This window comes from Phodopus roborovskii, unplaced genomic scaffold, assembly GCF_943737965.1.
Source record: "Phodopus roborovskii unplaced genomic scaffold, PHOROB, whole genome shotgun sequence".
Lineage (NCBI taxonomy): Eukaryota > Metazoa > Chordata > Mammalia > Rodentia > Cricetidae > Phodopus > Phodopus roborovskii.
Window position 1 is genome coordinate 19,423,582 of NW_026126517.1, and position 21,849 is coordinate 19,445,430.

Sequence of the window (21,849 nt, forward strand, 5' to 3'; positions counted from 1 at the left end):
AAGAGGTGACAAGCCAGAGCCATCTCTCTATGTTCTAAGACAAGCCAATGGCTGGAAAGGATGGTACCACTCACTCGGATGGTATAGAGGGCATTGAGCAGTAAGTTCTTTATTTCTGTAGAGTTGCTAGCAGCTCTCTGGGAGGCCCACATCTTGGAACCACTCCTGCTGTATTCCACCTACAAGGAAAAGCTCAGCATAAGTAGAGGGTAACCAGAGGTTGGGCCTGTCTAATTCCTTGCAAAGACGTACATGGGCAAAGATAGGGCACCGTGATGGCTGGTGTTAATTGTTAACTTGAGAGTATCTAGACTCCCCAGTGGGTATCCCTGCACGCGATTATCTGGTTTAGGTTAACTGAGGTGTAGATAGCACACCATTTCCCTGGGCTGGATGCTGTATAAACTGAGGAAGTGCTGAACACAGGCACCCATTGCTGCTTCCTGACTGTGGGTGCAATGGGATCAGCCATGTCAGCTCTTATGGTCTTGAATTCCCCACCATTGTAGACTATACCCTTGATCTGTGAGTAAACCTTTGTCCCTTAAGTTACCTTTGCTGGAATATTTTATCACAGTGACAGGAAAAAAAAAAAAATAGGACAGATCTGCAGTATCCTAACACATGGGTCATTATCCACAACACCTAGTGACATAAAGCGCTCGTAATACTCTAGCTCTCTGATACCCACACCAGTGTCTGGACAGTACTTACAATGTACTCACGAATGAGGCCATGGGTATGGATGGGAGGAGCCCAACGCCCAATGATTACACCTTCCTCTTCATTGTTGAGCGATAGCTGGAGGTTCCGAGGGGCATCTGGCACTAGAAAACAGTTAAGTCAAAAGTTGAGTCCCTCACAGAAGGGGGAAGGGACAAGTCCCCCAGAGCACAGGGGAAGTGGGGGGGGGGGCAGTGAATGGAGAGAGAAGTAGGAGAAAGAGAGGGGGAGGAGAGGAAAGCATGTGCGACTAGGAAGATTGAGTCAGGGTAGGAATAGAAGACACAAGAGAGAGAGAGAGAGAGAGACAGAGACAGAGACAGAGAACATAAAAGAGGTAGCCATTATTGGTTTGAAGAGAAAACTGAACCTAAAGAAAGGTCTAGAGACCTACAAGACTGCCGCCAACTAACAATTTGAGCAACCGTGGAAAGGCTATCATAAATGCCCTTCCCAGATAGTGAGAACAACTAACTTATCCATGGAGCCCTCATCTAATACCTGTTGGAAACAGAAGCAAACACCCATACCTAAACATTGAGTGAAACTAGAATCCAGATACAGACAGAGAGGACAGGACCAGTTGCAGAAACACATAGAGACAGCTGACCTGAACAAGGAGGAGCAAATGGGCCCCCAGACTGATAGCTGGGAATCCAGCATGGGACTGACTCAGGCCCCCCTGAATATGGGTCTCAGCCAGAAGGACTGAGCAGTCTATGGGACCTCAGACAGTGGAACCAGTATGTATCACTGGTGCACAAAAGGACCTTGCGAAAACATCCCCCATGGAGGGATATTGCCTTAACCTAGAGACAGAAGAGAAGTCCTAGTCCCTACTTCAAATCACCTGACAGACCTACATGACCCCACCTAGACGGCATTGCCCTACATGTGGAATTGGGGTGGGGGGATGGGAAGGGAGGGTGGTCAGGGTGCATGTGAGGGGACAGAGAGGGTAAAAGGGAGGGAGGGAGAGGGAAATGGGATCAACATGTAAAATAATAAATTAAATAAAAAAATATCAGGTGACAATTCTAGGATAGAGATCAAATAAATAGTAAGCAGACCAAAAAAAAAAAAAAAAAAAAAAAAAAGGTCAAGTTCTCCCTGCATTCAAATCATTTGATCATATGCATTAAAAAAAAAAAAAAAAAAAAAAAAAAGGACTCTACCAAGAAGCAGTTGGGACTGATATTAATTCAGTAAAATTAAATGGCATAAGAATCAACAGAAAAACAAAACAAACCTATATCCCAGCAACCAAATAGTATAGTTTAAAAGAAACTCTGCTTAAAAATTCTTCCCGAAATGTATTAGGAATAATTTAACCAAGAAGGTAAATGCTTTCTACAATGAGAAATTTAAACCACATGTGAGAGAGGTTGAAGGGAACACCAGAAAATGGACAGGAAGAACTCATTATCAAATAGTCCTGTTATCCAAAGCAATCGCATATCCAGTGCAATCCCTATCAGAACAGCATACCATTCCCCACAGAGATAGAAAAAAGCACTCGTAATTACAAGTGAGGTTCAGAAGAGGAAGCAGAGAAATTGCGAGAGCTAGAGGAGATGGTGGACATCAAGCAAACGAGGCGTTCTCAACGCAGCAGGGCTGAGAGACATGAATGCAGGTACAGAGACTGCACAGGGCCTGCACGGGTCTGCACCAGATGGGGTCCCAGTGCTGAGAGGAGACGTGGACACAAGCGCCCATCCCTAACCCATCAGCCATCTCCAACTAGTAATCTCTCACAAATGAAAATTCAGTGTTCTCTAAGTATACAAACCACTCTTAAGGCTGCTCAGTATAGATGGCAAGAAATTGAACTCCACGCCACTTTGGGAGGTTCTCTGTCTCATAACGCTTTCTCAGGGCTTTGTTCTTTTTACCCTATAGGTCCTTTACATTTGCATTAGAGTTCCCAATTTTGTATTTTATGGGATTTCTGTGTGTGTGTGTGTGTGTGTGTGTGTGTGTGTGTCTGCCACTATATGTGTTTCTTGTACTTTTTTCCCCCCTCTTGGCTTTCTTTTTTCTGTTTGTTTTGTCCTATTCTGGATTGTTATTTTATCTTACATTATTATTACATTTTAGATGCTTATGTGTATTCTAATGAGTAGGGATTCAGGTAGGTGGGGAGTGGGGAGGAATTAGAAGGAGTTGGGGGAGAGGAAATCAAAATCAGAATATGTTGTTTGAAAAAAAAATCAATTTTCAATAAAAAGGAAAGAAAGAAGTGAGGTGTGATGGGTGGTCACTGCAGGAATTGGAGAGTAAGAGGGGTGAGATGTATATAATCAAAATACATTGTTTATATGTGTGAAAATTTTGAAGAACACATTTTTTAAATTGCACAGAACTTTGAAAGACACCCAAATATGCACACACAAATACACACACCTGCCAAAAGTCAAAGCAATCCTGGAAAAAAAAACACACACACACACAAGGCTGGAGACAGCACACTGTCTCATCTCAAAATACACCATACTGCCATAGAAACCAAAGAGGCATGGAGCAACGGAACAGAACAGGGAAGTCAGAAATGTGTCCGCGTGTTTGCAGCCCACTGACTGTTGTACAACAGAGAAGGGGAAGCCTCTTCAACAGATGTCCCTGGAAAACCTAAAAACCCATCTCAGAAGACAGCTGTAGCCTATTCATTCACCGTGATCAAACTCTTAACAGATGAAGACTTAAAACGTAAATCACCCCCAACTAGGAAAGTACTCAAACTTATACCTGGGGAAAATGCGTCAGGACACTCATCTGGGGAAAGGTTGGCTTTAAATGTGACCCCCAAAACATAGACAACAAAACTAAGACGTGTGTAATGAGCAAACTTACAAGTTTCTTACAGAGAAAAACAAGCAACAGGGTGAAGAGACAACTACAAAAAACAGTAACAACCTGGTTTTACATCCTCGGTCCACAGCATCCTTAGGAAAAGGTCTGTTCTATGATTGTAATCTGGGGGCTTGGGAAATGGGTCACTGGGTAAAGTACTTTCTGCATAGGCATAAGGACCTAAGTTCAGATCCCCAGCACCCATGTAAAGGCTGCCCGTGGTGGCAAGTGTCCATAGCCAGGCAGCCTAGGCCAAACAGTGAGCTCCATGTTCAGTGACAGACCCTACCTCAAAAACTAGATAGATAGCATGGCAGAGAGATTGTGCATTAGCCTCCAGTCTCAACATAAGCATATAAGATGTGTACACATGTGGATGTACATACATGTATACAACTACACAAACTTCAAAAACACATTATAAACTGATGTGACAGTGCACATCTGTCATCCCTGCTGCCTGGGAAGGAGAGGCAGGAAGATGGCAAATTCTAGGCCTGCTAGGGCTGCAGAGTGAGTTGGAGGCCAGCTGCAAATTAGTGAGTATCTCAAAACAAAATTTAAAAAAGGACTCAGGATGAAGCTCAGTGGCAGAGTACCTTCAGGTATGTGCAGGGCCCTGGGCTCAACCTCCAGGATCACACTCTCTCTCTCTCTCTCTCTCTCTCTCTCTCTCTCTCTCTCTCTCTCTCTCTCTCTCTCTCTGTGGCGCACGTGCACACACACGAACAAATCAACTATAATACTTACAACCCTCTGGAGTCCTCAGGGTCACGAAATCATTGGTGTTGTGCACTTTGCTGAGGCAGTGGACCTGGACCTTAACATGATACGTGGTGTCTGGCTTCAAGACTTTTAGTACAGTGCTTGTTTTATTGCTGTGAGTTTCCAGGGTCTTCCATATGCTCTCTCCAACCACCCTGACCAAAATAAGTGAGACACTGTCACTGAGGGGCAGTGTGGGATGACGGAGATATGTGAGCCATGCACATCACAGGAGAACTCACAGGGCAACCTGAGTCAACGGCAACTGTGGCTAAACTGGGACGCACCTGTAATAGACATTGTATACACAAGAAGCAGAGGGCATTTTTTTTGGTCGCATCCAAGTCAAAGTCACATCCCCAGAGAAGTCAGCTGTCCACTGGAGATTCTGTACTTTGTATACAGTTAACTCATCTACAGAGACACAGAGAGAAATCAAAGTTCTACCTTAGAAATCCTTGAATTTCAAAGAACTCCTTTGAGGTAGAGCCACTGTGATCTAAATTGTTAAGAGGATACAATCATTATATGAAAAGAGATCTCAGAAAAAGTGATGCGACAACCCCCACACTAGGCTTTCCTAAATTTCCCACCATGTTTACTTCTGCGTTTTGCCCCCCCTCTGCCTGATCAGTTGAAACTTGATTCTCAACAGAAGATGCTGCAAGTTGAAGGATGGCACATACTCTAGACAGCAATTAACTCCACCTGCAGCACGAGGCTCCATTAGAACAATGCCATGTCCATTAGCAAGGAAGGGTAGAGATCATGAGGAGCACACACCGTGGCCTTTCACTGCTAGGGAAGAGATGGCTGCAAGGTCCATCAGAATTAGACCACACCTCCCCTCACTTGGCACTCCCAGGTTGAGCACATTTTCAAGAGGAGACAAAGTTCCAAGGGTCCTAGCTAGAAGTCCCCACAGCAACTGGAGAGTGGGGTTGTCACTCACCACTGCAGGCCTTCTCGTCACTCTCATCTGAGCAGTCCAGGAAGCCATCACAGCGCTCAGAGAGAACAATGCAGGCCTCTCCATCCTCACACTTGAACTCCCTGCTCATACAGGTCAAGGTGCTGTGAGTGGCTGAAATAGAAAAGGACCTCCTTAAACCCAGAGGGCAAAGGATATGTGATACTTTGCTGTGGCTGGGCCCAGGTTCATCACATTTAAGAACAGTAGGTTGGCTTCTTTAAACTACTGATTTCTGCTCCAAAATTCTCTGGAACAGGAAGTAGAAGGATGCTAGCTAGCCACATGGTGGCATTGTACTTACAATGACCTAAAATCTCCCTCCAGGAAAATTGGAAGCTTTGAGGTCAAAATGACTAGATGAGGGTTTTGTTTATGCTTGTTTTTGAGACAGAGTCTCAACTATCTCAGCCTTGACTCCAATTGGAGACAACCTGAGAATGACTTTGGACTCCTGATCCTCCTGTCTCCATTTCCTGAGCGTTACAGGCTTGTATAACTATGTCCCAGTTTATGCAATGCTGGGGACCAAACCCAGGGCTTTGTGCATGCAAAGGTGTGCTGGCTAGCTTTATGGCAACTTTACAAAAAGTAGAACCATTTGGGAAGAGGGAATCTCAGTGAGAAAATGCTGCCATCAGATCAGCCTGCGGGAAAGTTTATTATGCATTTTCTTGATTGATGGCTGATGTTGGGGGGGGGGCAGCTTACCATAAGCAAGTGCTTCCCCTGGACTTGTGGCACTGGGTGAGAAAGCAGGCTGAGTAAGCCAGTAAGTAGCACTCCCCAGTCGTTTCAGCTTCAGTTCCTATTAACAGACTCCTTCCTGCTTGAATTCCTGCCCTGACTCCACTTGAGGATGGACTGTGATATAAAACTGTACATTGAAATAAAGCCTTCCCTCTGCAAGTTGCGTCAGTCACAGCATTTATCACAGCAGTAGAAATCATAATTAAGATACCAGGCAAGTAAGCAAGCACTATACCAACTGAACTCCATCCTCAGCCCAGTCAAGGGTTGAGACCCTTATTCTGTGTGATCTCAAGCATCTGCCAAAGTTCTACACCATTCTGGAAGGGGGGCTAACAATCCCACTGCTACCTATGTGTGAGGATCTAATGAGTTCAAGCACCTGCAAAGAGGCCTGGCCTTGGCCAGCACTGACAAATCTCAGCTATTTCCCCCCTACACTGATGACTATTCTGTTCCTAATATTTACTGGTTTACAATCTAGGAAGGCGCTATGTTTTCTGGGTTGAGGAATAAGATAATTGGATGAATGGCAATAATGTAAAGTGGGATGCATGCTCAAGTGGTGCTTTGAATTGTGTGAGTCTTTAAAGTAATTTGACAAGAGAATGAGGGGGTAAATCTAAGAGTTATGAGACTTGTTTCAAAGAAGGTTATTAGCCAAAGGTACTTGATCTCCATTGTAGAGGAGGGTCAAAAAGGGAGTGGTGATAATGTCATTGAGAGAGCAGGGTAGTTACAGAACCCAAATCTCCTGTCCAAGGCTGGTCTGGGGTTGGGTCCTCCTTGTACAAACCCATGCCTACCTGCCCAATCCTGAATAAGAAAAGGGTACATCAGAAACGTTACACCCACTAGGAGTCTGTAGGATCTGAAGGCAACTGTGAGACCTCAAGTCAAAGACTTCCACATCCTAACCCATGGGAGCTGTTGCTATGTTACTTTACATAGCAACAGAAGGTCTAGAAGATGGAATTGAGTTAAGGACTGTGATGGAGAAAGCTCAACCTATGTCAGTCAAATGGGCTCCAGCTACCTCCATGATCTTCAGAATAGAGAGCTTCCTTGTTGCTATCAGAAAGCAAGATCCAAAGGCAGAAGAGCAGATAGATGCAAAGTTGTTGGCTTTGAGGTGGAGAAGGAGCTATGAACTTCTGGAGGGCAGGCTCCCAGATGCTGGAAAAACCAAGCATCAGACTATTCCAGGAGTCTCCAGAGGAGCCAGCCCCATCCACACCTAGGTTTAAGCCTAGTGACATCCAGGCCACAACTGACTCAGAATATGGATTGCTTTAAGCCATTACACACAGGGCCACATATCATAGTGGCCAGAGAAGACTGGCATGCATTCTAACCTCGGTGTCTGCTTAGCTCTTATGTGGGAGGTCCTATCTTCTTTTTATGAGCTAAGACTGTAAATTCTCCATAGGGCATCAATAACAAAGCCTCTCCCAGCTCTTGAGCCTCGCCTGCCTTGTGCACATAAACATCATTTTCCACTCAGCAACTACACTAAGTGTCATCCAGGCATACAGAACTCAGGTTTAAAAAAAAAAAAAAATCCAACCTTAATCTAAAATACTTTAAATACATTGCTTGATTTAACCCATATTAGGATTCAAGTTCTAATTGACCTATATATCTAATTTATATATATATATATATATATATATATATATATATATATATATCAATCACCAATTTCTAAAAATAGAAAATTCACAATTTTGTTTCCTTACAGTTGTCTGATGACACTCTTAAAAAAGTAGATGCCTAGGACCTGCTCCAAATGCCCTGCACTGGGTGTGTACTGCTTTCCAACTCCACGTGACTCCTGGGAAGCAGACAGGATCAAGTATCTCCACTTTAGAATGAGCATCACTGCAATCCTGTCTTCCTCCTAGAGCATCACTTGGACTGACAGCATAGTGGTGAGACCCGGGAGGAAAATGGGTGGTGTTCACAAGAGCCATCAAGATGCTCAAAGGGAAGGTGTGAAGAATCCCAGGAGGACATACAGGATAGGCCAGGGAAGAAGGAAGTAGCAGGAGGGGTTAAGGAGTGTTGCAACAACTATGTTCAAGCACTGGCTTTTCATAGGGGAAGATCTGAGGCCTCTTCACAAGATTGTCTGGGATAGAGCAGCAGATTTGTTGGTACTTGGAAAAAAGAAGCTAATAGGAAAACAGGAATGACTAGTTCTGGGATCTCTGTGCCAGGTTCCAGTTTCCCTGTGGATACCAAGTTCTCGCCCACAAAAAAACAGTGATGTAAAATAGAGAAGATAAATAAACACAACCTCTGCACCTCTGCCCACATATTTTATTTCTAGGTGACTTATATTCCCCAACAGGACATTACCTTGATGTAAATACGTGTGACACTGCTTTGTTTAGGAAATAATACAAGGAAAGAGTCTCCACATGTTAAGTTTAAGTGCATTTTTGATTACTAGGCAAATGCACATAGCTAGTCAAATGCACAGGTACAGAATACATGGGCACACAAGGAAAAGGGAATGGCCAAAACCATTTATGAAGAAATGTTGTGTGTATGTGTGTGTGGTGTGTATGTGTGTTTGCATATGTGTGCAGAGGCCCTAGGTTGGCCCTGGGTGTCTTCTTCGATCTCCACTTTATTCATTAAGGCAGGAGCTCTCGGTTGAACCCAGAGTTCACAGATCAGTTGAGCCTAGCTAGTTAGCTTGTTTCCAGATCCGTCTCTACCTTCCAAATTCTGAAATTATAGATGAGCTCCCACACCTGCCAGGCTTTTATGTGGGTGCAGAGGATCCAAATTCTGGTCCTCACACTTGTATGGCAAGTGCTTTTCCCATGAAGCCACCTCCCCTGCAACCCTCATGAAGATTTTGACAACTAGAATCCCCTTCTCCAGGCAGAGCATGATATTATGGATAGCTATTATATACTGGGCAGAACTGACTTGTCTTGGGAAGTGGAAGAGCAAAGACTATGTGGCATATGGAGGTGTATTAAAAAGAGGTTTGAATGCCATTGCTGCTATGGTCTCACAAGCCAAAGATGGACTCCATGCATGTATGATGCAGGCACTGCTGCCTACGACAGAGACATGCAATATGCCTGTGGATGACTTGCCTGCACAGTGTACAAGCCACCAAGAGGACTGCAAACATATATGTCACTCTGGGGAGTGTAGGAGACAGCAAGGGACATCCCAAGTGTTAAATGTGGGGGGGGGGAGGGTGCCAAATGGCAGGGTGGGTGACACCACTTAACCCAGGAAGGTGCTAAGCTGTTCGGAAGGGTATTGTCTTAAAAACCACAAGATTCCTACCACAGAAATTTTCCAGTTGATAATTACTTGAAGCAACAACAAATGCAATGAGTAGGGCATCTGGGGGTCTGAGGCCATTTTGTGAAACAGGACTTAACACTTTGGGAACAAGAACACATAGGTTTTAAACCCTGGAAGTAAGACTGTCATCATTAGTTAAGCTGATTAACAAACACATGAGTGATGGGTACTGAACACAGAACGTGGGGTGCTGGAAACACATTTCCTGTCTGATAAGGCAATCACAATAATGGGCCAAAAGGAATCATGGGTAATAACACACCTTGATTTTAAGGCCTTAACTAAGCAACACCCCTGTGAGTGAGCTAGACTGAACAGCTAGGTTAAAAACAGTGATTTAAAGGATGCCAATTAGCAAGTTCCAATCAATCACCCAGGTGGGAGGCTCTGCTTCTTTTCTTTTCTGTTAATTATTTTTAACATTCACCCAATGTGGTGGCTCGCCCTTGGCTACGAAGTTCCCACTGTGGTTTTGGGGAGTGTGAGGTAAACCTGCCCTGCTAACAGAATGTCTGGGGGAGGGGGACACCTTCTCCATTCTTTCAACACAAGTGTATGCTTTTACACTAACCTGTACTTAATGTCTCTGGGTTGGGCTTGGTGCAGTCTCCTCTGATATGAACATTCAATATGGCATGGCAGCAAGACCCCAGCTTTCTATCTGTCCCAGTGCCACTGACCGGGGGTGGGGTGAGGTGAGGGGTGAGGGGTTGGGGTGTCTCCTTGAAGTTTAATCTTCATTTTGCTAAAAGGGAGACAATACTGAAATGACAAGGAGATTTGGAGACTGAAGGAACATAGGACTGGGAAATAGTGAATGAGACAGAAAATGTCCATTTGCCTTCCTTTTCACCTGTGTGTAGATGCACATGTGTGCACATGTATGGCTGTGAGTACAGAGGTCAGAGGGCAAACTTAAATATCCTCACGAATGCCATCTACCTCCTTTGAGATAGGGACTTTCACAGGCCTAGGGGTCACCAACTGACGGAAGGTGGCTGGTCAACCAACCCCAATGATCCTCTTGGCTCTGGCTCCCCATCGCTAGGGTAGAAGCACAGGCCCCCCCAGCCTTCCCTTCCTCCATGGATTCTAGGGATTGAACTTGGGTCATGGTGCCTGCACAACAAGCATGTCCCTAACTGCCAATCTCGGTGCCAGCTTCCTGAGTCCTGATTATTTCTTAGCTACTTTGTGGCTTCTTGTCACCTGCAAGTATGACATGTGAGTGTTCATGCTTTTGTTCAATGTACTGGGGACATTTTAAAATGGACAGAAAGTATATTAACAAAAAACAAAACAAAACAAAAACCTCACATGTGCAAATGAAAAGTAGCAGCAACTTAATCCTTGTAGGTTACATCTATTTCGTGTAGTTGAATTAGAGGAATTGGCTGCTAATAGACACTGCCTTTGACCCAATTCGCCAGGAAAAGCAACATTTGATGGGTCTCCCTTTGGGGCTCAGTCTTCCTCTTTCTTAAAAATCTTTAAGAGGAGAGAGAGAGAGAGAGAGAGAGAGAGAGAGGGAGGGAGAGAGAGAGAGAGGGAGAGAGAGAGAGAGAGAGAGAGAGAGAGAGAGAGAGAGAGAGAGAGAGAGAGAGAGAAAGAGAGAAAATAGTGATAGATGAGGAGGAATGGAGCGGCTTGGATAAGTAGAAGATACTCTGACATGCTCACCAAGCAAAATGAGGCATGCCTCCTGGTACTATTAGGAATGTAACAAGGTAGGAGGACATCAGTGTCTTCAGTGAGTAGGTGACCGATGGAGGGGATCCTGTATGGCAAATCCAATCCCCAAGCAGGAACAGTGTCCCCCATCAGAGAAGCATGTAGATGGCAGGCAGGTAGCATCATTCTAGCCTCGGCTTTCTCAGGTCAAAGGTAGTTTCTGTGTACGGACAGTGACTAAGGTGCTGACTGGGTGCTGTGCCGAGGATTAAACTAGTGATCTTAGGACCTGTGTCTTTGCTCACCGGAGCAGCCTGCTTCCTCTCCTGGCCCCTGAGCATCAGTCAGCGGGAAAGTCAATGTGTCCACCCATCACCTACTCCAAGCAGCTTCCCTGGATACATCAGGGGAGCAGGCAGTGGGACAGGTGTCAGTTCAGAACTTAGCCATCATGCAAGTGTCCCCTCACATGGCACTCAAGTTCCCTGTGCAGCATATTGTTTCTCCCTAAGTATAATTATCCCAGGAGCAAAGCCCCTGGTTCTTAATTTAGGGTTGCAGGTGATCTGCCAAACAGTCTATTCTAAATGCCTCAAGGATGCTTTCTGAATACTCCCACAAGGTCATGGCTTTACAAAAAGGTCCTTTAGGAACTTAACACGCTTAGGGGAAAAAACTCACTTAAGATATTTTTCTTCCATTAGAAATCTTTCCCCTGGGGATGCTCCTAGTATTTAACATTTAGCCAGCTCGTTCAATCCATATCACTATCATAAACTCAGCCATGTCTTCATAGATACTACAGTAAACACAGAGATACACAGGAGCCAGCTGCCCAAAGATGGAGGCAGAAGAATGGAACCTAGAGCTCTGCAAGGCAGCCTTGAGAAGATACTCACGGCAGTTGGCTTCATCCTGGCCACCCTGGCAATCCTGGTGGCCATCACAGCGCTTCCAGTTGGGGATACATTTCTTTGGTTGGTGACACTCGAACTCAAACCGGTCACAGCGTCCACGCTGGGTGGGAGTGGAGGCAGCAGTAGTGTTTGCTAGAAAAACATTTTTTTAAAAAAATATATTACTTTTTAGTATGGAGGGAGCTTGCCAGGAAGAGCAACCATTCAACTACTGAATGTGCTAGGGGAATGCAGGCCTGCAGTAACTGCAGGGCAGGGCGCAGGCACCTGCCAGCTACTGCAGAGAAAGCAGGTAGGACATCACACCTTGCATTGTTCCTCACAGGACCCCACCACAAACTTACTTGCAAGATTCTCTTTAAAGACATGGGCGTGGGTAAGAAGAAAGGAAAGCAGGCTGATGAGACCAAGTGCTTAAGGGAACCAGAGAAGGCTGCAACTGACCCTAAGCTATTGGAAGAGAAGCTCTGAGCCAGCCAGGTCCCCCAAAGGCTTAGAACCCACACCCACCTCTCTCACCTGAGAGAGAAGACTGAGAAGGGTCAGGCAAGGGAGATTGGACTAGAAGTTTCAAAAGCCATCTCATTTACTACTATTCCCTTTTGGACCCAGCCAGGAGACAACTGCCCGGTCAGGTATATGAGTGGTTTGCAAAGAATCAAAACAAAGGGGCTATTGGAGCAGCCATAACTAAGCAAGAAGATGCTAATGATCACAGAGACATTGAACTCACAGTCAGCCAATGAGAAGTCAGGTAACTATGAGACCCTGACAGTTTAGGCAGGAGGCCTAGAGCTGTCTCTAAGGACACTGACCAGCTTCAGGGATAAACAATGATATTGCCAAGGCCTAGGGTTTCCCAGCAAACAGGATAACCACAAAGCTGGCACACCCACCCATGTACTCAGAATCACTTAATGGCATTTTAGTTCCCATCCTGGAACACAAGTAGCAATAAAGAATTATCTAAGAAAAACCTTCAGCCTCCAAACATAAATAAAATAAAACATAATGTGCACAAGTGTTATGGGTGAGCACACATGTGCATGCGCACACATGCTTACATGCATGTGCGTGCACGTCAGAAGGCTGGGGAGATAGATGGCTTAGCAGCTAAGAGCCACTGCTCTGCAAACATGAGGACTTGAGTTCCAATACCCAGCCCCCTCTTTAAAAAGCCACACAGATTCAGTGAGGGATTGTTTCAAAGCATTAAGTTGAAAGGTGATAGAGGAAGATGCCCAATGCCAGTGTCCTGCTTAGGTCTCTGTATGCACACTCATAGGCACACAGCTTGTTCTTACACATAAAGAAGGAAACTTCAAAGCCAAATATCCTTAGTATTCTTACAGAGAATATATAAGAAGAGGCATAGTACTAAAAGGAACAATAATGAAAACGAGAGACAACTGAATCTGGCACAACAGAAATGAGAAACCCAGAGGAAGAGTTGGCAAAGTAAAGCAAGTATCACAGAAAAGTGAAAAGGAAATGGCAAATCTAAAAAAGATTTTTTTAAAAAAGCAAGAATAAGGGGGCCAGATGTGGTGACTCATGTCTGAAAACCCAGCAACTCAGGAGACAGAGGCAGGAGAATTACCACAAGTGTGACGTCAGTCTGGTCTACACAGCTAATAGCAGGGCTACACAGCATGATTCTGTTTGGAACAAACAAAAAGCATGAAGAGGATCCAATCAATAGACAGGACAGACAGCAAGATCACAAGAAGATGGAGGTATGTATCATTAACTAAACATTTCAAAGAAAATTCCCCCACACTAAAACACATGGATTCCCACAGTAGATGGAAAAGAATGTACATTGTTGTAAAAAGACAAAACCCGGGAGCCAAGGGGAAGATCTGATAAGCTTGTAGAAAATTTAAAATGAAATGTGAACACACACAGACTAGCTGCTCAAGCTGGCCATGGCTTTCCTAAGAGCCACTCCAAGGACAACAGCAGATACCTTCCAATTCTAATGAAAAGTCGTTGACAAATTAGTGTTCTAAATCCAGCTCAGATGTCAATCAGACCTGAAGACAGGACAAAAACAGTCTCCTACATATTCACATCCGGTAACTTTCTAGACTATGTGCTACACCAACCACAAGAAAGAAGGAGAGAAAGGAGAGAAACTGGTACCGATCCTTGTGGACAGCTTCACAAAGACAACTGTGCAGGCACATCAAGGGCAAGTGGTAAAAACCTTAGTAAACAATCATGCTGAGAGATGCTCCTACTCTGTTCTCACTTAGCATCTGATCCAGCCTAACAAAGCCTCTGCAGGGCGAGCTCCAACAGCTCTGAGGCTAGCCTAGGATATATAGGAGAACCTCTGTCAAAAAATAGCAGAGGGATTAGAAGCAGGGGGAGGTGAGAGGGGAAAGCAAAGCGCAAAGAAGAAAAGGGAAAACAACAGGAAGGAGGGAAAAGGCAAAGGGAAGGGAGGGGGATGGAAGAGAGGGGGAAAGGGAGAGAAAGGAGAGTGAGGGAAGGAAAGGAGAAAGAGAGGGAAAGGAAAGAGGAAGGGGAAGGAAGGAGCATTACGAATTGGTCTCCTGGGCTGGGAAGACGGCTCAGTGAGTAAAGTGCTTGCCTCACAGGCTTGAGGACTTGTAATCCCAGCGTTCCTAGGGTGAGATGAAGATGGGGATTTCCCAGAAGCTTGGCGGCTAGCACACTGGCAGATACAACAAAACACAGCAAGACACTCTGTCTCAAACAAGGTGGGATGGAAGGACCACTGCTGTGGCTGACATCTGACCTCCACACCCGCATGTGTGAGCAAGCATGAAAGCATGAGCACAAGTGTGCTCGTGCGCGCACGCGCGCGCACACACACACACACACACACACACACTCACAACAGAGATACACATAAAACATAAAAGATTTAAAAACTAATTGATTTTCCATAAGACTACAGGGAGAGGGGAAGGTGACAAGTTGGAGGGTAATGTAGATAACTGTTAGCGAAGCACATAGTATCAATGAATGAAAATATCCTAATAAAGCCCACTGTCTTGTACAATGAATATACACTAATGATTTTAAGAACCAAAATTTAAAAAAAAATGAACGAGCAACCTGCCAGTTAAAATGAGTGCCCACTTGTTAGGATATTTCTTTAATAATCACAACCCCCTTCACCACCAAGCCCTACCCCCTGCCCCCCTGATTTTCCAGGCAAGAAGCCACTGGCGACTTTCAAGCAGGGAAATGGTGGGATGCACACAGAGGAAGATGTCACTGCAGCCCTAAGATGGGCTCTGAAGAGGACTGTCCAGAGCATGGCAAACAAGTGTCAGCTCTCCTCTTAAAAGCAAGCTTGGAACTGCCTCCTGTTCTGGGAAGGATACAGCCTCCTCCAACCCTGTTCTGCCTGCAGGACAGAAGTCCCCAGCATCAGCTATTTCTGTATTCAGCCACTAGATGGCAGTGGTCACCTTTCTTTTAGAGGGAATGCCCACCAGTCAGCAAGCACAAAAACTGGGTCCACTCCCAGTTTCTACACTCAGAAACCACTTCCTTATTTTCCCAGCTGTAATTCTTCATTGAGAGGGAGTCAGGGGTAGAAGGCAGAGTGGCTGGACTTTTGTAGCGGGATTCACATGGGGCAGCAAATGCCCCTGAACAAAGTACGGCCAGGACTCACCTAGAGAGGGGCAGGCTTCCTCATCTGAGCCGTCAGCACAGTCTCTGTAGCCATCACACACCCAGGTGTCCATCACACAGGCCCCACTGCTGCAGCGGAAGTAATTGGGCAGACACGTAGAAGGTCCAGGGGTGGGGGAGGGGAAAATATGTGAATCTGGGGGAAAGCAAGCAAGACCCCAAGTGTCAGTAGAAGCTTGATCTCAGATAAAATGTGCCCAAAAATCTATGCTGATATCCCTGTTTTAGCAACCAAAGGAGACTAGTGGCAGGCAAAGCCCTGAACATCAGCCTGTTTAATTAGCATTTACAATGGGTATCTAAGGGGTTTCCAAAGAGGTAGCAGTCTCCCTCCTGCTTAGACTATTCGATACACTATAACACTTGAAACAGAGTAATAGTCACACGAGTTTGCCCTTGAAAGGGCTCTTGACTGGTGATGGAGGAAGTAAGCGGACAGATGAGCAGCCAGGCATAAGGCAGCTGGAGAATTCTCACTGAAGCCTATCATGGCTGTAGCTGAAACACCACAATGACCCAAGATGAGAAGGCAAAAGGCAACAGAAAGCGAGTGTCCCACACCAGGACCTGGGAACTTACTAACTTGCACATGCTTTGGGGTCCACTGATATTCCATAGGAATACATGTGGAGATCTGCAGAGTAAACTTTGAGAAACAAGGCTCTAGGTCCCTTACTCTCACTAAGCCCTTCAGAATTAGGAATGGGCAACCCTGGAGACAGTGGAGATCCATCACACAGATGGTACATGGAAATTCATGCCAGTGCTGGGGCGAAGACAGAACTTTCTGGAGTCCCTTGGCCAGCCAGCTTATCGCAATTGTGAGCCCAGGTCCTCAAGTAAGAGAACATCTCAAAAATCAAAGTGGCACTAGGGGTTGACCTCTGGCCTCCATAGACAACATACAAAAATGAAAATGAAATAAAGGAGATGATAACCCAGAAGAACTCTTCCTCCCTCACAAAAAGCCCAAACATAAGGACAGAGCCAGGCATTGCAGAGACAGGGAGAGCGCTGGCTGGTGTCCAGGCTGGGGCTGACCCAGTCCCCAAGGCTCTCACCTCCGCAATCCTTCTCATCAGACCAGTCCCCACAGTCATTCTCTCTGTCACATTTCCACCTGTTGGGGATGCAGTGGCCATTCTCACAGCGGAACTGAAAGTAGCGGGAACAGTTTGGGGCTTCTGTGGGGTTTTCTGCAGAGGACAAACACACTATCAGTCATTTCCCTGCACCAATGTGAGTGAACACAGCACTTCCCCTTTGTGGATCTCCCCTAGAGCCAAGTGCAGGAGCACCTGCACTACTCTGCCAGAGAGGATAAGACATCCCCATAGATCCAAGGAAGGATGAATAGCATCTGCAAACAATAGCACCCATCTTCTCAGGCCCCAACTCCTGGTTTTCTGACCTTCTCTAGTACCCTGAGAATGGCCACTCTGAGTTTTAATCATGACATTTCACCAAAGACATGATGAAAACCCAAGAATGACCGTGTGGTCTCTAACTTTCGGAGGGAGGTACACTCCACAGCATTGGCCATCATGATGGTTAATCTGCATGGTCAACATAGAGTGGGATTTGGTCATCATGGAAACATACCTCTGGTGTGCCTATTAGAGTGCTTCCAAACATATTTAATAGAGCAGGAAAGACCCACTGTGAGTTGGCTAGCACATCCCGGGGGCTGCAGCCATGGACTGCACAAAGGACAAAGTAAAGGGATCAGCATTTGTTTCTCTCAGCCTCCCCACTGGGTACAGGATGACTGGCTATCTAGGTTGCTGTTGTCGTGGCTCCCTTGTTGTGGTGGACTATATATACCCTTATACTATATAACAAAGTAAAGCTTCCTCCTGAAGGTGTTGTGCATGTTGCCATAAGAAAAAGTAATGAAGACACCATGCTTCCTCACCCACTATATTCCTTATATATAATGTGCTCCTCCCAACAGGAGAAGGAAGAGAAGCACCTCCTGGATGTTGGTCTCCCTCTTCACTGCATCCCTCCTGTGGGGATTTGAGAACAGGCAACATGTGCCCCTGAGGAAGAGGAAGGCAAAGGCTCCAGGCATGATGTCTGCAAGCATCCCCGCCCTGCAGGCCTCCCTGTAACTGGAAGGCTGGCTGAGGGAGGCAGGTCTCTTGGCTTCTTACCACAGTTGGCTTCATCAGAGTAATCACCACAATCGTCCATCCCATCACATTTCCAAATCAGGCTGATGCACACTCCATTCTGACACTGGAAGCCAAATTCATCACACTCCTTGTGGAACTCAGGGTCTTGAGCTAGAAGAGATAAACATCCATCAGGTCCAGCTCATTTCCATGCTAGAGAGTTCTGAGCAACTGGGCTGCTTGGAAGCAAAGGTCCTCTGCTGAGAAACTGTAGAGCTAAGGGGGTCTTGAGAAACTGAGGGCGGACTCAGTCCAGACACAGCACACTGTGTTAACTAATCCCCATTCCCCATGTTAACTAATTCACTCCGCATATTCACATGCAACATAAACAGGGCTGCACCCCTAAGGCCCAATACTCTGAATGCTTTGGAGATAATGTTTTGATGAGGAAGTGTAAATTAAAGCAAGGTCATCAAAGTGGCCCTAATCTAGAATGGCTGGTATCCTCAGAAAGTAAAGTCCCTACTCTTCAGCAGGCTAGGGAAAGACTATCACTTACACCCAGGGTTTCAGTGCCAACCCAGACAATGTAGTAGGACCCTGTTTCTTTAAATAAATAAATAGAACATAAATGGAAGTTCAGACAGATCCTTAGAGGAGAAAAATCATGTAAGACACTAGTAGACACAGCACCTACCAGGGAGAGAGGGAGGCCCCAGGCTCTTGTTGGTTGAGCCAGGCAGTCAGTCTACAGCATTTTGCTATGCCAGTTCAAGACATGCACAGACCTAGTGTGCTTTGAATACAAGATGTCCCCAGCAGGCATTTGTTTGATCATTTGGTCCCTACTTAGTTACATTATTTGGGGAGGTTATGGGACCTCAGAAGTGGCATTTGACTTTGGAAAGTAGGTCAGTGGGGCTTGGCCTTGGAAAGCTACACTGGGTCCACAGCATCCTTTCCACTCTGCTCCCCGAGCGTCTGCCAGGAGGGAAAATGCTCTCCTGCACCACACTCCTACCATAATCTTCTGCACAAGTGCAAAAGTACATGAAGCCAACAGCCACAGACCAAACCCTATGAAACCAGGAGCATTTTGCAGCAGGAGAGGTTGACTGTAAAATAAAGTATACAACATGGGGATCTTCAATAGGGATGGCAGCCAGTCTCTCCCAAAAGGTGATCTTTGAGCCAGGGTCCTAGTCACTCATCAGCCCCATCACATTTGTGTATCACTAGAGACAAATCATCAATGCTTCTGTGAGAAAGGGAACAACAAAAAGCAGGCTGGGGCACTCAGAAATGACCTGCACCCAAGTCTTCCGTGCCCCATTGAGTGGCCAACCTCCCCACCCATTCACTCACAGCATCCAGCGAATGTGGCATCCTCGTCGGAGCCATCTCGGCACTGGACAATACCATCACACACCATGGAGTGGAAGAGACACTGCTGGCGGTTTTTACAAACAAAGTCCATGAAGCGCGTGCAGAAGGGCTCTGAAAGAACAGTGAGGAAGTGCCATGAGTGTCTACAGCTGGTAGGGATGCTCTACGGTCCTCAGCAAATGCACACGGACAGACATAACACTCGTAGTGATACGATAGCCACTGTGGACAGAGTACCTGTTTATGCAAGGCCCTAAGCTAAAGCACTTGCCATTAAGTGCACCATTAAACCTCTAAGGCAACATTATAAGACATTTTATTGTCACTGCATATAAACAAGAAAATAAGCATCAAGTATTCTTTCTGTCAAGGGCACTTGGCTGACTAGGGAGAAGCCCATACTATAACCCAGAGCTACCTGACACAAAGCCCAAAGTTTAACCATGATTAATATGATACTAGCTCTCTGATATGGAGGTTAGCAATCATTTTCTATAAGAAACCAGAGGTACAGACTGAATTTCATCCCTGCCTTCAGCTCCTCTGTGAAGCCCTAAGACTAACGTAACAAACTATATCTGGAGACAGGTCCTTTAGAAAAGCCACTCAGGTTAAAAGGATCACTAGGATGAAAGAAGTGACAATAGAATAAGTGTCCCTGTAGGAACAGACATCAGCGATGTATGCAAAGAAGAGACCATGTGAATCCATAGTGAGAGGGAACCCGGGTTTGAGTAATAACTGCCTTTAATAGCCTCATAATCTTGTGAGTCTATTCCGTATGATATGCCCTCTGTCCGTGTGTGTGTGTGTGTGTGTGTGTGTGTGTGTGTGTGTGAACAAACATGTCTAACCTAACATGATGTTTCCATGAGAACCCCATGCCATCAGACTTTGTTTCACAGAAGCCTGAAATACAGTTTTATTTTCTTTTTTGCCTACCTACTCAGTTTCACCATGATAGAATGTGAAGAGCCACATGCCACACAGAAACAAATGATACAAACAAATCATTCAGATGGGAGGAATTTGGCCACAGGCCTGTCATCCATGTCTATACTAACATTTGCTTTTGAGTGATGGTCTGGGTCCTACCTAGAGGCCAGATCTCAGCACCTGCACTAACACATTTGTTCTGGCCCTGGACTGTACATTAGAACAGCATGGAACACGGTAAGAGATAGATCTCAACACCCAAACCACACTCTAGACTAACTAACTCGGAATGCCTGGGGTAGCTCTTTCTTTTAGAAGCTCCCAGCTATTTCCAGCATTCTCCACAGATGTATGCCGAGGATTGGAAATGGGATAGAAAAGGGTCATCTAGACTAAAATATTCCTCAAGTGTTATTCAGTAATAAACATCAATAAAACCATCATGCAGAAGAGGGAAGTGCCCTCAAGAAAACAATTGGACGGCTGGTAGCACACATGGCAACCAAATGCCAGTGTTTACCTAAGTATGGCCTAAGGCCACAATCACCCTGCTTATCTAAACACATCTCTCTCCCTGGGCCTTGTCTCCGTGACTAACTCATCCTCCAGGTCAAGAGCTCTAGGGCCAGGTACTGAAGAAATGAACAGACTGGAGCAACCACCAGGCCCAAGAACGGACTTACCACAGTGCTGCTCGTCAGAGCCATCCAGGCAGTCTCGCAGGCCGTCGCAATGCTTGCTGGATGGGATGCAAGTGCCATTTGGGCAGTGGAATCCATTGCACTTTTTCTCTGAAATTGAAGTCAGTCACAGAAGAATGACAGAGGCAAAAACAGCCAGGCACCCACACTTGTCGGCAGGGTGCAAACCCCATACCACATCGAGGGTAGCTTGCTAATGGCTAGCAAAGTTAGAAACTGACATATATTTTGACCCTGCAATTCCAAAAGCAGATGTGGGTTCCATTTACACAACTAAAAAATAATAATATATGAACACAACTGCAGCAGAACACAGTGTGAGTACAAATGGGACATTGTGACACTTTGTCCCAGGGAAAAGCCATCTGCATATAGATTATTGGCACTGCTCAATAAATGGCTGAACACTTGAGTAGAAGATGCTATAAAGAGACCGAAGAAGACTACTACAAAAAAATTTCTTTCAGGATATATAACCATGTAAAGAAAAAAAAAAGCAAGGTACAAAATAACATTCACGGTATAGTGTGTATACATGAAGCATAAAAATACTTTTGAAAAGAGGAAAAATAAAATAGACACAGTCAAAAAGTCCTAAAAACAGCTAGGATGATGGAGTCTAACATCAAGGGAGATGACAAGGAATATGAAGAATAGGACAGGCAGAGAGCACTTGATACAATCTAGCAGTGAAGAGAGCCATAGGACAGCCTGGGGACTTCTGCCACCTTGAGTCCACATTGTGCAAAGTGTCCCAGGAAATAGTTCAAAGGCAAAACAAGCCTTTGAAGGACATGGAGGGTTGTGCTGGCTTAACAATGAGAACAGAGTGCTCTCAAATGCTCAGCAGAGAGCAACTAGATAAACCAGATGATCGTAATCAATATAAAATAAATATGAGTCTTTCAGAAAAAAAAATGGCTCACCACAGGAAATGCAGGCATATAGAAATAGCTAATTTTAAACTTTGGAAAGTAAAAGAAGATTCTGTAGGACTTAGATAATGACATTTGTCCACAATACCTCCCCTCCTACAAAAATTC

At 45.3% G+C, this 21,849-nt stretch overlaps 1 protein-coding gene across 2 annotated transcripts in view; it reads right to left on the minus strand.

The window, feature by feature from the left end:
* Positions 1-21,849, minus strand: part of Sorl1 (sortilin related receptor 1) — a 159,563-nt gene that overhangs the window by 23,051 nt on the left and 114,663 nt on the right. For both annotated transcript variants that reach the window (XM_051197179.1, XM_051197178.1), the window contains 11 exons: positions 20,789-20,896; positions 19,149-19,280; positions 17,820-17,951; positions 16,725-16,859; positions 15,644-15,799; positions 11,968-12,117; positions 5,294-5,425; positions 4,629-4,755; positions 4,327-4,496; positions 715-827; positions 75-179 (listed from right to left, as the gene is read on the minus strand). In XM_051197179.1, the coding sequence (XP_051053136.1) occupies positions 75-179; positions 715-827; positions 4,327-4,496; positions 4,629-4,755; positions 5,294-5,425; positions 11,968-12,117; positions 15,644-15,799; positions 16,725-16,859; positions 17,820-17,951; positions 19,149-19,280; positions 20,789-20,896 (1,460 nt within the window). The remainder of the gene's footprint in view (positions 1-74; positions 180-714; positions 828-4,326; positions 4,497-4,628; positions 4,756-5,293; positions 5,426-11,967; positions 12,118-15,643; positions 15,800-16,724; positions 16,860-17,819; positions 17,952-19,148; positions 19,281-20,788; positions 20,897-21,849) is intronic.